Source organism: Schistocerca gregaria, chromosome 1 (genome assembly GCF_023897955.1).
Source record: "Schistocerca gregaria isolate iqSchGreg1 chromosome 1, iqSchGreg1.2, whole genome shotgun sequence".
NCBI classification, from domain to species: Eukaryota; Metazoa; Arthropoda; class Insecta; order Orthoptera; family Acrididae; genus Schistocerca; species Schistocerca gregaria.
Window position 1 is genome coordinate 514,585,785 of NC_064920.1, and position 20,391 is coordinate 514,606,175.

A 20,391-nucleotide genomic window follows, 5' to 3' on the forward strand; every position below is an offset into this window, starting at 1 on the left:
CAACGCTGTACACGAGAATATCACATTTACGATGGAAGTGAAAATGGGGGCTGTCTTCCATATTGAAAGTTTTGGTCACTCGTAAAGTCGACGGGCATTCCGTTTGTTGCAAGCTCACAGACACGGACCTGTACTTGCAGGCGTCTAGCTGCCACCGCGCACCATAAACTACAGGCACCTTCGAAGGTTGGTTCACATGGCACATTTTGTGTCTGATAGAGGCAGCTTTGCACAGTAGCTGGAACACGCACAGTATGTGTTCACATGTAATGGATATTCTTGACATCACATTAGCGCAGCTTTATTAAAGAAGAATCATGACCACCCATAAGATCAAGAGAAGGAGCGCTTTGAGTCGAGGACTTTTCTCCTGCGCTTCAGCAATATTTCGCCGAAATTAGGCTACATCTTGAGCAAAATCATGTCGGTGTAATCCTCTATGCACTTGCAGTGACTTGGGCTATTGTCGTTTCGATGAAGGACGATCTGGGACTGCGGAGGGCTGGAATCTACAGAATACGGTGCCAGTGAGACAAAGCCTGCACTGGTCACACAACGCGCACAGTGCGTGAAACATGCGTCGAACATCACAACCACTCTCACCTTTCGCAGCCGAGTAAGTCCATTATAGTCGACATTGTATTTCCACAGGACATTCCATGGATTATTTCTCCATGAAAATCTCGACGAGATGCTTCTGGGATTCAACTAATGAGGAATCGATTGAAAACCGTTTGCTGGAAGATCTTATAAACGTGATGGTGGGTTTCAACTGGATAAGACGTGGGACCTGGTGATTTATTTAGTTCAGAAATGAAACATTTTATGATTAATACCATGTTTAGTGGCAGGTACTTTTATTAGTTTTGACATCTGAATATTAACTCCGCGAGTGCGCATTCTGGCAAAGAGTGCGCTTGTAGTATCATCATTATACATGTGCCTGCGCTCCACAGACGGAGCAACATTCGAAGATTCCCCCAAAATCTCTACAGAGGTCACACCTCTAGTGGCTGCCTTTGCACATGTGTCTCCGCGCCGATTTTTGGTATAAGCTACCATTCTCTCCTAAATTCTATAAAGCCCTCCAAATCATTGAACGCCACTTCTTCCACCTCGCTTTCCGTATGTGTATCCCGTTCCCCATGAGGATCCTGTATGACACTATCCCCTTCCTCCAAGTCCTCCTTTTCCTTGAATACATCTGTATCCTCTATACCAACCGCCACCTCTATCCTCCTCACCCCCTGATGTCTCGATTCCTCTCCACTACCCGCCTCCCCCTTTACCGACGCGCGACCACTACGGTCACAGGTTTGAATCCTGCCTCGGGCATGGATGCGTGTGATGTCGTTAGGTTAGGTTAGGTTTAAGTAGTTCTAAGTTCTAGGGGACTGATGACCTCAGATGTTAAGTCACATAGTGCTCAGAGCCAATTCAACCATTTGAACCCTTTTACCGATGTCTGTGTCCCCCCTCTCTCCATCTCCACACCCTCCACCTTCTCTCTCAAAGGAACTTCCACCATCTACCAATCGCGGATGACGTGCTCCTCATCAATTTTGTAAGATTTTTAATTGAAAGTTTCTGGAAGGAGAGCATCACTACACTTGACTGGAATAGCCGCGTTTTCGTGCTTTGGTGATGGTACTGCAAAAAGTAACTTTTCTAATAAGTAATTGCTAACGTAGGCACAAAAAATGTTCACAGAATGGTCTTGTGCTGCGCTCTTTACACACTGTGGGCTCTGATTCCAGGGATATACTCTCAGTTGTGCTCTCAGAAGTGGCACTTCAGATTCCGAATCAACTCTCAACTGGGATACTACAGTCAGTACGCTTCAGGCTCAGACTTCAGCAAACAGATTTCTGGTAAAGTCCTCGTCCATGAACAATGCAGTAGATGCTTTCAAACTGGCACGCTTAGCAAGCAATCGGCACCACCCAACCCAGTACTTATTGAGATTTATGAGCAGAACTGGCAGCATACATCACTATCAATTTAGTAACCCTCCATAATTTCACAATTAGGTTCAACATGGCAACTGGGGCAGGCACAGTTGCATAACAACTTCATATCTATTCTGAAAATGGTAAGCGACGCTGCCGAGTAGCAGATTTTGGACAGTTAGTTTTTAAAATATCAGGAAGGTGAATTTACCATCACATACTTTCCTATCCTCTGCGAACCAAAGGACATTCCAATTTCGTTTTATTCGTTTTACTGTTAGCGTCTGTCACATTAGGTAGAAGCTTTTACGGAATTATTTGACAATGTGTAAACAAACTAAGTTATTGTTAATACACTAAGGCGTTTATTTTACCTCTGAATTTCATTTCATAGCCAGTCATAATTAGGGAACTATTGGGATTACCCTCATCCATTAAACGAGTGGTTGGCCGAAAATTATCATTTATTAATTCCACTGTGAAGAGTTTAATCAGCATGTTTTCTTGGGCAGGGATCTAGGTAGACAACTAGGTAGCATCATCAATCTCTCTTTCACAGAGCGACGTGTTTTAATGAGTGATGATGAGCTACACTTCTTAAACTACTATCACAGACACAAAATAATTTATAGGAAGGTGCTAATTTCTGCAGAAATGTCATTTAATGGCAAGATAATATACAATGCAGAGAAGAAAAGTAAAGCAGTCATTAAAAAGAAAACAGGCACAGACAAACTAAGGCATGAAAAAATAATGGTAACTGTGGGAGCTAAATTAACAGCCATGAGGAGTGGTCACGCGGTTAGAGGCACCATGTCATGGACTGCACGTCCTCTCCCACTAGAAGTACGAGTCCTCCCCGGGCATGGGTGTGCGTGTTGTTCTTAACATAAGTTAGTTTAGGTAGTGTGTAAGTCTAGGGACCGTTGAGATCAGCAGTTTGGGCCCTTAGGATTTCACACACATTTGAACATTTGAAGCTAAATCAACAAATGATCCACATCACTTAGAAACTTAGATAAATGAGCGTTTTTTAAGTATTGCAGAGAAATTACAGCAAAAATTTCCAAAAACGAATGTAGCACCAATAAATAATTATGCACTAAGCACAGTGATGTTACTACCAACCTCAAAGTATGAAGAACTGTATAAAACATAAAAAATAAAATCTATGTTGGTCCATTGTGGCCAGTGGACATCGTCGTGTGGTATGCACTTTTCAACTCAATAAACTTTACCAACAGCTGTACACTTGCTTTCAAAATAAAATATCTTAAAGTGTAGAGCTGTTGGTAAAGTTTATAGAATTGAAAAGTAAAAAATAAAAAGTTGGTAGAGTTAGATGTAGTGCCAATGTGTGTGCTGAAACAATGCATACAGAGAATACAAGCTCATTTAACAGACATAACAACTGTAACATTCACATCAGGGAGATTTCCAGATTATATAAAACAGGCAAGAGTAAGGTATTGCAGAAGACACAAAATTACCATCCTATTTCTCTGTTGTCACCAATCTCAAAAGTAATATACTTAATTATGAAACACAGATTAATGAATTACTTGAATAAATACAATATGCTTTATGGGTCTGCCTTGCAGGGCAGCCTACATCTCAGCTGCAAAAATCTGTTTCCGAGCCCCCAACTTGTAAGCTCTCCTGCATGACAGGCACGTGTGTTGAAGTAGTTAGGACTGGCCTGCTTTATCGACCTGTTTTGTAGGGCTTCGCATACAGATGGGCATGCCTGGGAGGCATTTGAAATAGGTAGAGGGGAACCTGAACAGAGAGAGAGAGAGAGAGAGAGAGAGAGAGAGAGAGAGAGAGAGAGAGAGAGGCTGGACAGTTGGATGGAAAGAGGGGAAGGAGTTAGGGGCAGATAGAAAAGGAAAGCTGGAGGAGATAGACAAAGAGGGGGGAGGGGACGATGGAGCGACAGGGAGAAGGACAGAGACTGGAAGGAGGAGACTGATAGAGAGGATGAAGCAGAATGAAATACAAGGAGAACGAGGGAACAGACAGAAAAAGTGGTAGAAGGAGTAGTACAGAGGTCGAGGGAGGAGGAAATGGCCAAAGAGAGAGAAGGAGATGGACAGAGATAGGAACATAGTGAGATATTCCAAGTGAGGAGAAGAAGGAAATGGGTTGAAAATAGTGGAGGTCTTGGCGGAATAGGAGGCATTTGGTAGATTGGAGTGGCAGTGGGCAGTTGTAAAAAGGGAAGGAGGGGAAGACAGGATGGACTGAAAGAGTAGATGGGCAGAGAGAGGGGAAGGAGGAGACAGAGAGGAAAAGGGAACTGCCAGAGAGGGGGGGGGGGGGGGGTTGGACAGAGGCAGGAGGGAGGATAAGATGAACTGAGAGAGGAGGCAGAAGGAGATGGATAGTGAGAGGGGGAGGAAAGGATGGATAGAGAGAAATGGGAAGAGCAATTGGCCAGAGAGAGGAGGAGAAGGAAGAGGAAATAGAAAGGGGGCAGGGTGATGAGGGGGAAGACAGAAGTGCATCCCTGAAATTTAATGGATTATGCAGCAAACAGTATTTGTAAAATACAGGTAATGGACAGAACCATACTCACAGTCAGAGTTGAAGTCATAGTCGCAGCGCGCCCAGCCTAGCACCGAGCTGAATGAGGCGAACATGTAGAACAGCGTCCACGAGACCACCACCATGTAGATGATGTTGATCACAAGCACTATGATCAGCGCACTGAAGCCCACTCCTTTGGTAGGGAGAAAGAACAACATTTTAATTTGTAACGAACACTGTACTGAAACATCTGAAAGTGGTAGAACATCCCACTTTGTTTCATTTGGCTATCGAGTCATTTTATTTTCACATTGCAGATTCATTTGTAAATATGACTACATGCTGACAATTTATAAGTTTTCCGTAAATGTATATAAGAGAGTTAGTAACTCCTACCCACCACCTATTAAACATACTTGTCACAATAAAAGACATTCTTCTACGGAACAGAAGGAGTTGAAAGGAGAAACTTTCCCATTTTGTTTTCAAATTTTACTTTACTGTCTGGCACACATTTTACATCGTTGGATAAGCGATCAAAACTTGTTGTTGTAGCACTGTGAACGACTTCTTGTGCTAAAGACAACCTTACTACGGAGCAATGAATATCATTTTTCGTACTCGTATTGTGATCATGTACCTTATTGTTCCTTTGACGTTGTAGTGGATTCTTTACGACGAACTTCATGAGGGAATAAATATGCTGTGAAGGAAAGTCAGAATGTCTATAAGATGATTGTACGTGAGCATCACTTTTTATTCTAACAGAAAGTTTTCCAGCAATGAAGGCTTTCTTTCTTAAGGATGAGTTACTGCAGAGCATTATTCCACATGACATTATTGAAAGAAAATATTCAAAATATGTCAGCTTTCTGATTTGTCTCTCGCCATATGCAATGATTCTAAGTGAAAATGTGGCTGAACTAAGTTGTTTTAGAAGTTCCAGTATGTGTCTTTTCCAGTTTAAACTCTCGTCAATAAGTACTGCGATACCATAAGGAAATATTGACTTCATCTCGCCAATGAAACTGTACATGGTATTGGGTAAATGGCAGTGCAAAGTTACTGTCAGTAAGTGTAACCGGCCATTCACTGGTAAATTTGCCAGTAATGTAATGGGTCCTGGCTAAACTTGTTCTTTTAAGATTGTTGTTGTTGTTGTTGTGGTCTTCAGTCCTGAGACTGGTTTGCTGCAGCTCTCCATGCTACTCTATCTTGTGCAAGCTTCTTCATCTCCCAGTACCTACTGCAACCTACATCCTTATGAATCTGCTTAGTGTAGTCATTTCTTGGTCTCCCTCTACGATTTTTACCCTCCACGCTGCCCTCCAATACTAAATTGGTAATCCCTTGATGCCTCAGAACATGTCCTACCAACCGATCCCTTCTTCTGGTCAAGTTGTGCCACAAACTTCTCTTCTCCCCAATCCTATTCAATACTTCCTCATTAGTTATGTGATCTACCCATCTAATCTTCAGCATTCTTCTGTAGTACCACATTTCAAAGGCTTCTATTCTCTTCTTGTCCAAACTATTTATCGTCCATGTTTCACTTCTATACATGGCTACACTCCATACAAATACTTTCAGAAATGACTTCCTGACACTTAAATCTATACTCGATGTTAACAAATTTCTCTTCTTCAGAAACGCTTTCCTTGCCATTGCCAGTCTACATTTTATATCCTCTCTACTTCGACCGTCATCAGTTATTTTGCTCCCCAAATAGCAAAACTCCTTTACTACTTTAAGTGTCTCATTTCCTAATCTAATTCCCTCAGCATCACCCGACTTGACTACGTTCCATTATCCTCGTTTTGCTTTTGTTGATGCTCATCTTATATCCTCCTTTCAAGACACTATCCATTCCGTTCAACTGCTCTTCTAAGTCCTTTGCTGTCTCTGACAAAATTACGATGTAATCGGCGAACATTTTTATTTCTTCTCCATGGATTTTAATACCTACTCCGAATTTTTCTTTTGTTTCCTTCACTGCTTGCTCAATATACAGATTGAATAACATCGGGGAGAGACTACAACCCTGTCTCACTCCCTTTCCAACCACTGCTTCCCTTTATGTCCCTCGACTCTTTTAACTGCCATTTGGTTTCTGTACAAATTTCGCTCCCTGTATTTTACCCCACCTACCTTCAGAATTTGAAAGAGAGTATTCCAATCAACATTGTCAAAAGCTTTCTCTAAGTCTACAAATGCTAGAAACGTAGGTTTGTCCTTCCTTAATCTAGCTTCTAAGGTAAGTCGTAGGGACAGTATTGCCTCACGTGTTCTTTAAGATATGCACCAACAAATAAACGGAACAGTGACCTAAGGTCTGCGTGCTTATTGTGCGCATCTGCCAAGAAAGAGCTCGAGTCATAAGGAAGCTGGATGGCATAGCGAACACATGTGTATAACGAAGCTGGTGACAATCGCACTAGGTTGTCGAGGATCAGACTAACTCTTTTCATTTCACGGGCGCATTCGGGAGGACGATGGTCTAAACCAGCGTCCGGCCATCCTGATTAAGGTTTTCCGTGATTTCCCTGAAACGCTTCAGGCAAATTTCGGGATGGTTCCTTTGAAAGGGTACAGCCGAATTATTTCCCCATCCTTCCCTAATCATTTGAGACTGATGACGTCGCTGTTTGGTCCCCGAATCAACCATTTCACGGGTGTGAAGTTTTTGCGAGTGGGGATCTTTAAACACCAGCACTTGTGAAGTCGACTACATGTGTCCGGATCATCATCGTGACTGAAGTGCCCGAAAGTGCCGGTTCTCCAGGGTACCTGCCTTCGCCAGAGATCTCGCTACACACATCTGCCATCAAAAGCATTATCATCGACTCGAGAAAATGTAATCTGTGCGCTCAGCGACCATCCAGATGCGTTAGAACGGCACAAAGCCATCGCACTCTTCGTTAATTGTGGTATTTTCCCCACCGCAAATGGGCCCAGAAACATTGCGATAAATATCGTGTAGACAAATGACTGGCAGCTTCGTCTGTAGAGTAATATTTTTATCTGGTGCACACTTTGGAACCGAAGGGAGAAGAATAGGAAGAAGTCAATGTCTCCGTCTTCAAGATGTTAGGAGCATGTGCGCTAATGCGTGTATTTCCTGTCTGTAGTGCGAGCGCTGCATGCTGAATGAAAGTCATCCTGCATCGCTCTAAGAGTAATCTAAAGCACCAGGATTTCATCTGGTAGTGCTCGCCTTGTTAATTGGTACCTGCATAAAGCGTCTGGACTACCCATCACGCGTTCCGTACATGAATCTGATTGAACTTCCAGAAAACGTTCTATGCCAAAGACGTACACTCCTAACATAATCACCAAGTACTACTTGTCCTTCGAGTGAAGTAAGATGTGTATAGCAAGTCGTGTTGGACGACCCGATTCGTAATACGAGGAGTCGTCCATTCTGTGTTGCGGTGTAAGATGTGCCATTCCGTAGCCTTATTTTGTGTGCTACCATTCAATGGAACCCACATCCTTATGTATGAATCACAATATTATCCTAGATAAGTTGAAGTTTTATGGGAATGTCGGTAGTTTATAGCCAACCAATGGATAATATAATGCAGAAAATACAATGCAGAAAGCTGTATTTTGTAATTCAACCAATAAAGTCCGAGGACGCAGTTCTGACGGGAGAAATCACATAAGGGGTTCTCCAAGGCTTAGTCTTTGGTTCACTGTTGTTCTTCATAAATGTAACGAACTTCCATCTAATACACAACAAGCAATGTAAGATTTTTTTGTTTTTGCAGATCACGTAGTATCGTAATCAATCCAAGTACAAATTTAGAAATGGAAGAAATGGTAAACAAGTACCATTGACTGGTTTTCTGAGATAGTCTCTTCCTCAATTTTAAAAAGACACAATGTATTCAATTCTGCACGCCTAGAGACACTACACCAATGATAAGTGTAAAACATGCCGAAGAAAATTAAAATAGTGTGTAAACTTCAAAATTTTTGTCAGTACTTATTGACGAGAGTTTAAACTGGAAAAGACACATACTGGAACTTCTAAAACAACTTAGTTCAGCCACATTTTCACTTAGAATCATTGCATATGGGGAGAGACAAATCAGAAAGCTGGCATATTTTGAATATTTGTCATGTGGAATAATGTTCTGCAGTAACTCATCCTTAAGAAACATTGAAGCTGGTATACATCATGTCAATGAGTGAAACTGGCTATACTGCTGCGTGATTCCTACCAGGGTGATTCGACTCAACTACAAAATTCATACGAACTCAATTCCTAATCGTCTCCCTGTTTATGGGTTTTTATATGTGCTTACTGACTAGTAAAAGTGACTGGTGAACTGCCCCACAATGCTTTGAGCCATATGCATTAGAATGCTCACCATTGCAGTTCAAAAGCCGTTCATATAAGAATTATTTCTGGTGCCTAAGAAATACTTTGATATCTTCAGAACGAAATATGACTTTCCAAATTAAAAAATAGATTATTCTCTTTGCTGGTTCGAAAGAAACTGTTCCAAATTATATATGCATAGATGTTTGTGATAAAACATTTTAGAGTTAGTTACATGTTATACAGATCGATTGAACGAGTGGTTTATAAAAATTATGTGGACTTAATCAGTTTCCAGGAAAAGTTTATGTGATTAGTGTTAGCGTTAATGAACACATCAGCGTTTTATTTATACTCATGCAACTACACTTAAAAACTAGGTCTTTTTTCTTTACTGGCTACAAGTTTTTAAATAAAAATTCGTCCATGGAATACATGGAGTTGTCCAGGAGAAATTATTTTCGGGTTAGATTTAAAATTTGCTTTGCTACCTGTCAGACATTTGATGTTACTGGGCAAATGACAAAAAATTTTTGTTGGTGAATATTGAAGTCCACTCTTAGCCACTAATTGCTTTAATAACTGGTAACAAAGGTCATTTTTTCTCTGTTGTTGTTGATATGAATTGTACTTTTCTTCTTAAAAATGATGGATTTAGGCCGAATTTCATTTGAGAACATATCTTTTGTGATGATACGATTAAAATCCTTAATTCCTTGAAGAGGTACCTACATGGCAACTGCCAGTGAACATCACACATTATTCTTGCTTCTTGCTTTTTTGCAATGAATACTTTCTTACTTTATTTCTAAGTGGTGAGTTGCCCTAGAAAATTATTTGATAAGACATTATTGACTGGAAGTTTACAAAATATGTGAGGTATTTGAGTCGTCTGTTTGCAATACTAGCAATTATACCAAGAGCAACAGTAGTTCAATCTAACTGTTCGAGAATCTCAACAATATGCTTCTTCCAGTTCAAGTTTTCAACAATATGTGCACCCAAAAATGTGAACCATTCTGCTCTCTTTTCTGTCTACAATTGATGTGCTACATCAGTTGTTGGTGTGTGTCTGTCTGTTGTGTAGAACTGAATACATGTATTTTATGAAAATTAATAATTCTTTCAGAAACGTCATTAATAACATCTTCTGTTTTTGTTTTTTTACACTAAGTCTTACCTTGGAAGATGGGTGCCATCCGAGCAAAGACAACAGTAGCCCCTTGCTGACTGTACTGCCCAAGGACCATCTCCATAAAGAAGATAGGTACACCCATCACCATTAACATGACGATGTAAGGGATAAGGAAGGCGCCTGCAAAGAAATTCAGATAAATTTGCAACTATGCAGCTACGATAAGGACAAGTGATCTCCAGCAGTGACCACTTGACAGTGACTACCAACAGCCCCAAACTGTTTCCTGGATACATACCTTAGTACAATTAATACAGTTAAAAGAGGTCATAAAGGCACACTCGTTTTGCAAATATATGTATGGCACATTAACAAACGACTTAACCAGTATTTTAAAAAAATCAGCTGGTATCCCTGTCTACAGAGGTACGCAGAATGAATCTGTACATGGCGTACATGTATCAGGTATTCATGCACTAACATGCTTCGAATTTTTTGTTTTAGGCTGCGCCAGTGAATTTAAAAAGAAGCGGAGTATAACTTTCAAGCCCTGTACTACTTAATGACTACAACAGCGGAAAGCAATACAATGGAGGACGAATGGGTTGCTTCGAGGGATGAAATAGTGGAAGTCGTGGAAGATTATACAGACAAAAAGAGAAGGCACAATAACAATTCTTGTATAACTCGCGAGATTAAGAATTTAACTAATGAGAGCAAGAAATGAAGGGAATATGGAGGAATAGACCATAATATTGCAGGAAGCATAAACTGTCTAAGTTGGAATGACTAGCCGACAAATAAGAAGGCTGCAGAAGCACGTATGACTAGGAGAAACATAGATGTCGCTTATAGGAAAACTGAAGAAACATTTGGAAAGAGAGTGGCAGCTCTATGAATATCAAGAGCTCAGGTAATAAGACATAGTAAGGAAAGAAGGCAGAGCTAGAAGGCAAAATTAATATACATGTATAGTCTATATGAGGAAAAGACTCAAGAGTTCGAAGGTGGGATTAAAATTCGAGGTCAAGGGATATTAGCGATAAGATTTTCTGATGACTTTCGTAACCTCAGCGAAAGTAAAAAAGAATTACAGGAATGAACAATCTCATGAGTAGAGAACATGGATTGAGAATACACCGGAAAAAGACCAAAGTAATGAGAAGCAGCAGAAATGAGAGGAGCGAAAAACTTGATATCTAAATTAGAGATCTCCAAGTAGATGAAGTTAAGAAAGTTTGCTACCTAAGCAACAAAATAATCCATAGACGATGAAAGAAGGACATAAAAAGCAGACTAGCATAGATAAAAACGACATTCCTGGCCAAATCAAGTCTATTGGTATTAAATGTTGGCCCTAATTTGAGGAAGAAATTTATGGTAATAAACATTTGGAGCACAATATTTTACTGTACTGAATCGTAGACTGTGAGAAAGTAGGAACAAAGGAGAATCGAAGAGTTTTAGATGTGCTGCTACAGAAGAATATCGAAAATAGACTGATAAGATTAGGGATGAGGAGGTTCTTTGCAGAATCGGCGAAGAAAGCAATATAAGGAAAACACTGAAAACATTAACAAGAAGAAGGGACAGGATGTTAGGACATGTTAAAGCATCAGGGAATAACTTCCTTGGTGCTAGATGGAACAGCAGAGAGCAAAAACTGTATAGAAAGACAGAGATTGGAATACACCAAACAAGTAATTTAGGACATAGAGTGGAAGTGCTACTTTGAGATGAAGAGGCTGTCGTCACATCAAAACAGTCAGAAGACATATGACACAAAAAAAATCAGGTAAATAAACTTGAAGGCAATATTATAGAAAGAGAAGAGGCAATAAATGTAGATGAGATGGCACTCAGAGACCTGAGGCGAGAAAAGGCTCGTAGAGTAGACGACATTCCATCATAATTACTGCAAACCTTGAGAGGCCTAGTCGATTTCTCCTGTTTATATGTGAAATAGATGAAATAACTTGAAAGAAAAAGTAATACTTCCTGTGCCAAAAAAAGATAGTCGATAATATTACCGAAATATCAGATTAATAATTCATGATCGCCTAATACTGGCACGAATTGTTTACTGAAAAATAAAAGAACATATCATTTTACGTTGTGAAGAAATGTAGGATCACGCAAGGCATTATCGACTCCTAGAAATGTAATATATGTTTATAGCATCTGCAGATTTAGAGGAATTGTTTGACAGTACTGACTGGAGTATACTCTAGAATGAGATTTTCACTCTGCAGCGGAGTGTGCGCTGATATGAAACTTCCTGGCAGATTAAAACTGTGTGCCCGACCGACACTCGAACTCGTGACCTTTGCCTTTCGCGGGCAAGTGCTCTACCATCTGAGCTACCGAAGCACGACTCACGCTCGGTCCTCACAGCTGAGCAAGCTGTGAAGGAAATAGCTCCGCTGTTCTGGCCACAGGCGGGTCTCAGCCAAAGGCGTCTACTTGGTGTGGTATGGAGGGGCGTTTGTTGTGGTCACCACACTCCCAGACGTCGTCGGCTTTGCAGACCTTGGAGTCACTACTTCTCACTCGAGTAACTCCTCAATTGGCAGCACGAGCCTGGCGCGGATAATGCCTCAGACGCGGCCAACGGATTCGGCGCATATTTGGCAGGTCGTTTCTGTGGAACCTGCAATGAAAGACTAAGATATTTTGACAGAATGCCCCCTATTTTTGAAAAAAACCGGCCCTATAGTTGAAGACGTGCAATCTGATAAAAACTAAAAGGATCAATGGACAACTAAAAACTGAGCATTTTTTGAAATTATATATCGATCCGAGACGCATATTCTCCTAGAAATACGGTTGTTCGCCAACTGCTTGAATACTGCTCAACAGTATGGGATCCGCACCAGATAGGGTTGATAGAAGAGACAGAGAAGATCCAACGGAGAGCAGCGCGCTTCGTTACAGGATCATTTAGTAATCGCGAAAGCGTTAAGGAGATGATAGATAAACTCCAGTGGAAGACTCGGCAGGAGAGACGCTCAGTAGCTCGGTACGGGCTTTTGTTAAAGTTTCGAGAACATACCTTCACCGAAGAGTCAAGCAGTACATTGCTCCCTCCTACGTATACCTCGCGAAGAGACAATGAGGATAAACTCAGAGAGATTAGAGCCCACACAGAAGCATACCGACAATCCTTCTTTCCACGTACAATACGAGACTGGAATATAAGGGAGAACCGATAGAGGTACTCAGGGTACCCTCCGCCACACACCGTCAGGTGGCTTGCGGAGTATGGATGTAGATGTAGCTGTAGATGTAAAGCAAATTTTACGCCTTACACTTGCAATCGGATAAAAACTAAAAGGATCAATGGACAACTAAAAACTGAGCAGTTTTTGAAATTATATATCGATCCGAGACGCATATTCTCCTAGAAATACAGTAAAGCAAATTTTACGCCTTACACTTATATATCCATGAAGCAAAAGCTGCTCACCGAAGCGCAGCTAATGTAACAGCCAAGGCATGGGGTTGAGGAGCAGCAGATTTGTGTTCGATTGCCAAATACAAGTCGTAGTTTTTTTTATTTTCATGTGTATTTTTTTCCGTATCGTAGTTAGTAGGAATATGAGAGTTGACAAGACACGTAAATCACTTACGACATGACAAATACCATCAGACTCGTTGTTCGATATAAAAGAGGGCATGTAACAGAATGAGAGAAAGAGTCACTTTAAGGCGAGCTGGTGTAAAATTTTAAGTCTTTAATAATACAAGTTCTTTGAGAAATTTATTTACTACCTTATTACTATTCCTTAGAGATTTGCTTACCTTACTAACTCTGCTGTTCCTACTGTGCCGACTGTTGGCACACATGGTGAGGTTTTTGGTTGAATCGGCGGCGCCCCTGTAGGCCGTGCTGGCGAGGTGTGACTCAGAGCGAAGCCGCACACGACATGGCATGGAGTCGATTAACGTATATAGTGGTGGAGGGAATTGACACCATGGATCCTGCAGGGCTGTCCATAAATCCGTAAAAGTAAGAGGGAACTTCTGAACAGTTCGTTGCAAGGCATCCCAGGGGACTTTTGAACAGATCGTTGCAAGGCATCCCAGATATGCTCAATAATTTTCATGTCTGTGAAGTTTGCTGGCCAGTGGACACGTTTAAACTCAGAAGAGTGGAGCCACTCTGTAGCAATTCTGGATGTGTGAGGTGTCGCATTGTCCCACTGGAATTTTCCAAGTCCGTCGGAATGCACAATGGACATGAATGGATGCAGCTCATCAGACAGGATGCTTACGTACGTGTCACCTGCCGGAGTCGTATCTAGACGTATCAGGGGTGCCATATCACTGTAACTGCACACGCCCCACACCATTACAGAGCCTCCACCAGCTTAAACAGTCCCCTGGTAACATGCAGGGCCCATGGATTTATGAGGTTGTCTCCAAATCCGTTCACGTCCATCCGCTCGATACAATTTTAAACTTCACTCGTCCGACCAGACAACATGTTTACAGTTATCAACAATCCAATGTCGGTGTTGTCGGATCCAGACGAGGAGTAAAGCTTTGTGTCGTGAAGTCATCAAGGGCATACAAGTGAGCCTTCTGCTCCGAAAGCCCATATCGATGATGTTTCGTTGAATGGTTCGTACGCTAACACTTGCTGGTGGATTAGCACTGAAATCTACAGTAATCTGTGGAAGAGTAGCACTTGTGTCACGTTGAACGATTCTCTTCAGTCGTCATTGGTCCCGTTCTTGCAGGATCTTTTTCAGGCCGCAGCGATGTCGGAGATTTAATGTTTTACCAGATTCCAGATATTCACGGTACACTCGTGAAATGGTCTTACGGGAAAATTCCCACTTCATCGCTACCTCGGATATCCTGTGTCCCATCACTTTTGCGTCGACTATAACGCCAAGTCTTAATTCACTTAAATCTTGACAATCTGCCATTGTAACAGTAGTAACCAATCAATCAACTGCGTCAGGTACTTGTTGTCTTATATAGGCATTGCCGATTGCAGCTCCATATTCTGCCTGTTTACATATCTCTGTATGTGAATACGCATGCGTATATCAGTTTCTTTGGCTCTTCAGTGTAGTTCGGCAAGCACTTCTAAAGTGGGCCGTGAGTTGCCGAGCCGTTAACTGGAAAAGTGTGTTGGACGCGGCCCGGTACATGGTCGGGTGACTAGGTCGAGTACAGCACACTTTTCCCTTTACCGGCTCGGCAACTCACGGCCCACATTAGAAGTGCTTACCCGACTGTCTCGTTCTCGGATCCCCACCGACTGCCTCGCTCTGGGCTCACGCCTCCTCAATAGGGGCTATAGCTGGCGCCACCATTGCAACCAAAAGCCCCACCATGTCGTAGATGTGTCAACTGTCGGCACTCTCCAATTTCGGTACGGAGGAAAACACAAATCAAAAACCGCGGAATGCACTTGAGAATCGAACACACGGTCCCTGCTTCCCCACCAGATGCCTTAGTCGTCACGCCAGTGGCTTAATAGGTGAATAGCGTTCACCTTATAGGTATGTTACCGGCAGTTCTGTTCGATTTCTACGAAAACGTGCGTTTGAGGACCGTGTATATGACGGTGAAAAATGCTCAGACTACATTTAGCAAATAAAAATAAATACGCCTCGCCGCAGGATGGAACTCTTCACCTCCTACATGCTAACCAAAAACGCTGTAACCTCCCCACAAAATTAAAATAATATGAATAATACTCTCATTTAGCGTAACTACCCAACAGCGAAAATACAATACAATGTGACAAACCTATAAGCTTTCAATAATTGACAGTCAAGTTAACCTGGTAAATTTTGGACGTCAGCAATGCTGCGTCATGGCCCTGATACATCATTCTGAATAAGCTGAAAAATCTTACCTTAATTAGGTCGCCGGATAACGCGTATATATCTGCTCCTATAAGAAATTTTCCTGGCGCAGCTAATACTGGTCGATAGATTTGTGTTACAAAAAAGGAAAGAACTGACTTTTCTTTTCAATAATCGGGATTGCCAAGGATTGGAGAAATTAGTGAATTCTTTAAATTGAGATAAATGTCAAAAGTTACTTTTTATGAGAAAGATTATTATTAACAGATTTTTTTAAAAAAACATTTACATGGGACTTCATTAACAATACTACATATGCGCGAGGCTGCTTTTACCTTATCCTACAACGCTCAGGCTCTGCCATCGCTGCACACGACCGGTCCAGCCAACACGATACACCAGACACGACTGCTCGCTAGCAACAACTAACTGCTACTGCTACACAGTTCTTACTGCAGTCAATACTACTCTTTGGTCTCAGATTCTCTTCTAGCTTACATATCGCAGGCAGCGCGTGAGCAATACATCGAAATTACATCAGCTCGAGTGCGTAAGCAACAAGTTCTCTAATTATGGACCTCTTACAACGCTACTACTGCACCAGCTGCACTGCACTACTATTTATGCTCACAGAGGCAGTTACTGCACATGTGATTACAGTGTTGCCAGACTGCCAGTCTTTAACATCCACTAACTGTCAGAAATATGTGCAGGACGAAATTTTGTGAGAGATATTTTTGCATCGGTAGTATGTGAGTAATCGCGCTGCGAAGACAGAGTGCGCAAATTTTTCTTCACCCTGCATAATACCAGTTACCTAAAATCTATTAGTAGCCATTAAACTACATATCAAACATAACAGTTTCTTTCTTCCTTGGGGCCTTTGTGCCGCGTCAGGAGGGTCGGCCCTGTTACTACTGATCTGGCAGTGTTAGTTGCACAGGGTGGCTGGATGCCCTTCCTGCCGCCACCCCGAACTCCCCGGGACGGAATAAGTATACCCAGCTGTCTGCATCTAGTGGAAGCCATGGAAGAATGCGAACGTTTCCAAATGTCAGCGAGTCGTGTAACTGAGGCGGAACATGGGGATCAGCCCGGTATTCGCCTAGTGGAAAACCGCATAAAAATCGCATTCAGGCTGGCCAACATACCAGCCCTCATCGTTAATTCGCTGGGCGGATTCGATCCGGGGCCGGCGCGCCTACCAGAGTCCACGGAGCAGCGCATTAGCGCTCTCGGCTACCCTGGCAGGTATATCGAACATAACAAACAGTATGTAGTACAATATAATGGATCTCGCTACATGCCTTTAAATATTTTACACATAAGCTACTCAGATATTTAAGGTACGAAATTCAAGTTCGTTGCGTTATGAATTTATTTTTTCGGCAGTTCGGTTCAGAACCTCCTCATTAGTTATTCGATCCACCTATCCAATCTTCAGTGTTCTTCTATAACACCACATTTCAGTCCGCCCCCGGCAGCTGAGTGGTCAGTGCGACAGAATGTCAATCGTCAGGACCCGGGTTGGATTCCCGGCTGGGTCGGAGATTTTCGCCGTTTAGAGACTGAGTGTTGTGTTGTCCTAATCATCATCATTTCATCCCCATCGACGGTCAACGGTCTACTCGACGGGAGGCCCTAGTCACACGACATTATTACCACATTTCAAAAGCTTGCGTTCTCTTCTTGTCTCCTTCATTGTCCACATTTCATTTCTGTACATGGTGACACTACAGAAAAATACTTTCAAAAGAATACCTAACGTTACTTTCGAAGCTAAAATTTCTCTTTAAAAAATGATTTTTTCCTATTTTTAGTCGGCATTTTATACCTATTCTTTGACCATCAGTTATTTTTCCTCCGGAAGTGCAAAAATCATCTACTACTTTCAGTATCTAAGCTAATTCCCTCATCATTGCGCGATTTAATTCGACTGCAGTCCATTATCCTTGTTTTATTTATGCTGATTTTCATCTCATAAACTCTTCCTTAGTCACAGCCCATTCCATTCAACCGTTATTCCAAGTCTTTTGCTGCCTCTGTCAGAGTTGCAATATCGTCAGAAAAACATTTTGATTTCGTCTCGCTGAACTTTTACACCATTTTCAAATACATATAGTTGATTTCCATCACAGCTTGTCCGTCTCCATAGCCGAATGATTTTTTTAAAAAAAGAAAAGTATAGTAGTCAGCTTGGGCGACTGCCATGCGGCGGAGGAGGTGGGTTCATTTCCCGGTTCAAATGGCTCTGAGCACACTGAGAAGTTCGATAGACAGTACTGTATTTTATTTCCTCGGTCTTAAGTTAAACACCAATACTGACAAGTCATAACCTAGTCACACTAACATATCCGCTTAACACTATCGGATGTTTCTAGAACTTAATTCTTTGCATAACTTACCACAAAAATAGCAGAAATGGTCTTTCGCACCCGTAATAGGATCTCCATTATTAAAGTGTTCCACAGAATTTTCAGTTGGTCTTATCAAGTATTTACGCCAGTCATCTCTAACATATTTTCCGCTAGCAGCATAAACGGCAATTCCGGTTGTATTTACCCCTTACTTCGAATTTAAGGCACGCTGCGGAGAATACATGAACTAAAATATGAGAGAGCGCATACAGAGTGCGACAAAACACAGTAACTTCTGATCCAGCTGTGAAACTCGTTTGAATCTCTAAGCCTACCAGCTTAGCGGATACTTCTTTATCTTGATAAAGTTAAATCCGCCTAAATTCTCTTCCTCATTTACAGGGAAATTACTTCCAACCCGTTCTTTTGCTTTTCCTTGCCCACAGAAGGTCATTTGGCGAGTATAAGATAAGACCGTCGAGGTATTATCCTCTTTTAATCTGTACAGAACGAGGAAAGTAAATTAAATTTAAACTCAATATTTTATTCAATTATGGGCTTCTCTTATATGCGGAACAACGGTAGTACGTATGTTTCCTGTTTGCTCTACAGGATAGAATTTAATGGACATAGAATTTATTGGACTTCAGAATAATGATTGTTAGCTTGTCAACAATCGCAAAATTTAGTTACTCCCCGTACACAGAGCTCCACACATTTTTAGTCTCAAGTACCATATTACAGCTTTATAGTCTTCGTTATCAGACTTTCTTACAGCGAAACGAGAAATTTATTAAAAGCTCACACTTCTCATTCGAAAAGAAACATTAAGAATTACGATAATTCATATTTCTCCGAAGCTGGTATATAAAAGAAAGTTGCCAAAATCTGGTTGTTTTTGTTTCTAATGCAAAAGATATACTTGAAAGCGTATTTATGTGAAATAATTTATTAATAATTTGTCTTTAGGAGTCATTCAATGAATCAGTCTCAAAGAAAAACGTTAATGAGTGTAATAATTCTACAGAATCGTTCGTTATTTTCGCAAACCAAAGATCTATTGCAGTCTTGATCTATTCCTAATCGACAGCTTCGGGAGGAAGACTGTTTGTTCATCATAACCTAAATTTTTGAGTAGTAACAGTTGATTCGATGGAACATAACAAACACTTTACGCTACCATACGAAATGGCTTGGGCTAATCCGACTATTTTCGTATCACGAATAGCGACATATTCATAATAAAGTTCACAGCGATCCTTACTTGTTTCGATATGAAGCGCAGGTGATACAGTTACAATAATCAGTCATACGAAGTGGGTTTACGCAGGCCTGAAGATGGTCACATCACAGGATTTATAAGCAAACAAATCTTTCGACATCAATCTTGTACTCAATTTATCTGCTTTCTCTATGGGGTCTAGTGTTTGTATTTGCTTTCTCTTTTAGAAATTGACCTCATAATTACCAAGATACCAGAAGTAAGAAGCACCTCTAATTCACAGGGGCGTGATACGCTTCGTGGTAGATAGCTCCCATGAACTAGCCTGATACCGGAAGTACTCCTCAACCTAACTTTCAATTCTTTAAGAAGCTTTCTGAAGTAATTTAAGTATGAAAGTCTATGTACAAGGTCGAAATACCTCGCTGCACTTAATTTTTTCTCTTCAGAAGAATACGTTTTTATTAATATTATTTAATTAAAACACTGATACACATACACGAATTTCTTTTCACGGATATTTTGCCCTGGAAAATCCGAGTCCAGATTTGTAACTTAGTCTATGATTAAAATGCAATATTTTGATTTTTATATACAGGGTGTTCTCCTAAGAGTCGTCAGATGCATTTTCTCTCGTGTTTCGGAGTATATCTGCAAATTCGTTTTTGCGTGGTGCAGCTCTAGTCAGCCCAAACAATTGCTGCTATTCACGTCTTCCGTGTGACACCCAGCGTCAACAGAAAGCGTCGGTTTGTTTCCCCTTATAAAAAAAATGATTTTAAGTCTGAATTTTACATGCCCATTTAATAGAGGGGTCCCAGATTATTCTAGAGCGATATTTGTTTTATTGACGTGTATTTAAAGGGACAGTAAAACATGAAGAATAAACAGAGATCCAGCAACGACTCAGTAGCTCTGCTTGCTTGGCGGCAGCAGTCAGGGGGCCAAGGTGGTGATATCTCTGCTTGAGTGACAGCTATTCTTTGTATTAATAGATACCGATAAAACAAATATCGCACTAGATTAATCTGGGGCCCCTCTATCGAA

The 20,391-nt window shown here is 41.2% G+C and overlaps 1 protein-coding gene across 1 annotated transcript in view; it reads right to left on the reverse strand.

Moving 5' to 3' along the window:
* Window positions 1–20,391, reverse strand: part of LOC126354491 (sodium- and chloride-dependent GABA transporter 1-like) — a 287,334-nt gene that overhangs the window by 123,221 nt on the left and 143,722 nt on the right. Inside the window, exons 3-4 of the mRNA XM_050004222.1 lie at window positions 9,986–10,120; window positions 4,528–4,671 (exon numbers count right to left, since the gene is read on the reverse strand). Of these exons, the coding sequence (XP_049860179.1) occupies window positions 4,528–4,671; window positions 9,986–10,120 (279 nt within the window). The remainder of the gene's footprint in view (window positions 1–4,527; window positions 4,672–9,985; window positions 10,121–20,391) is intronic.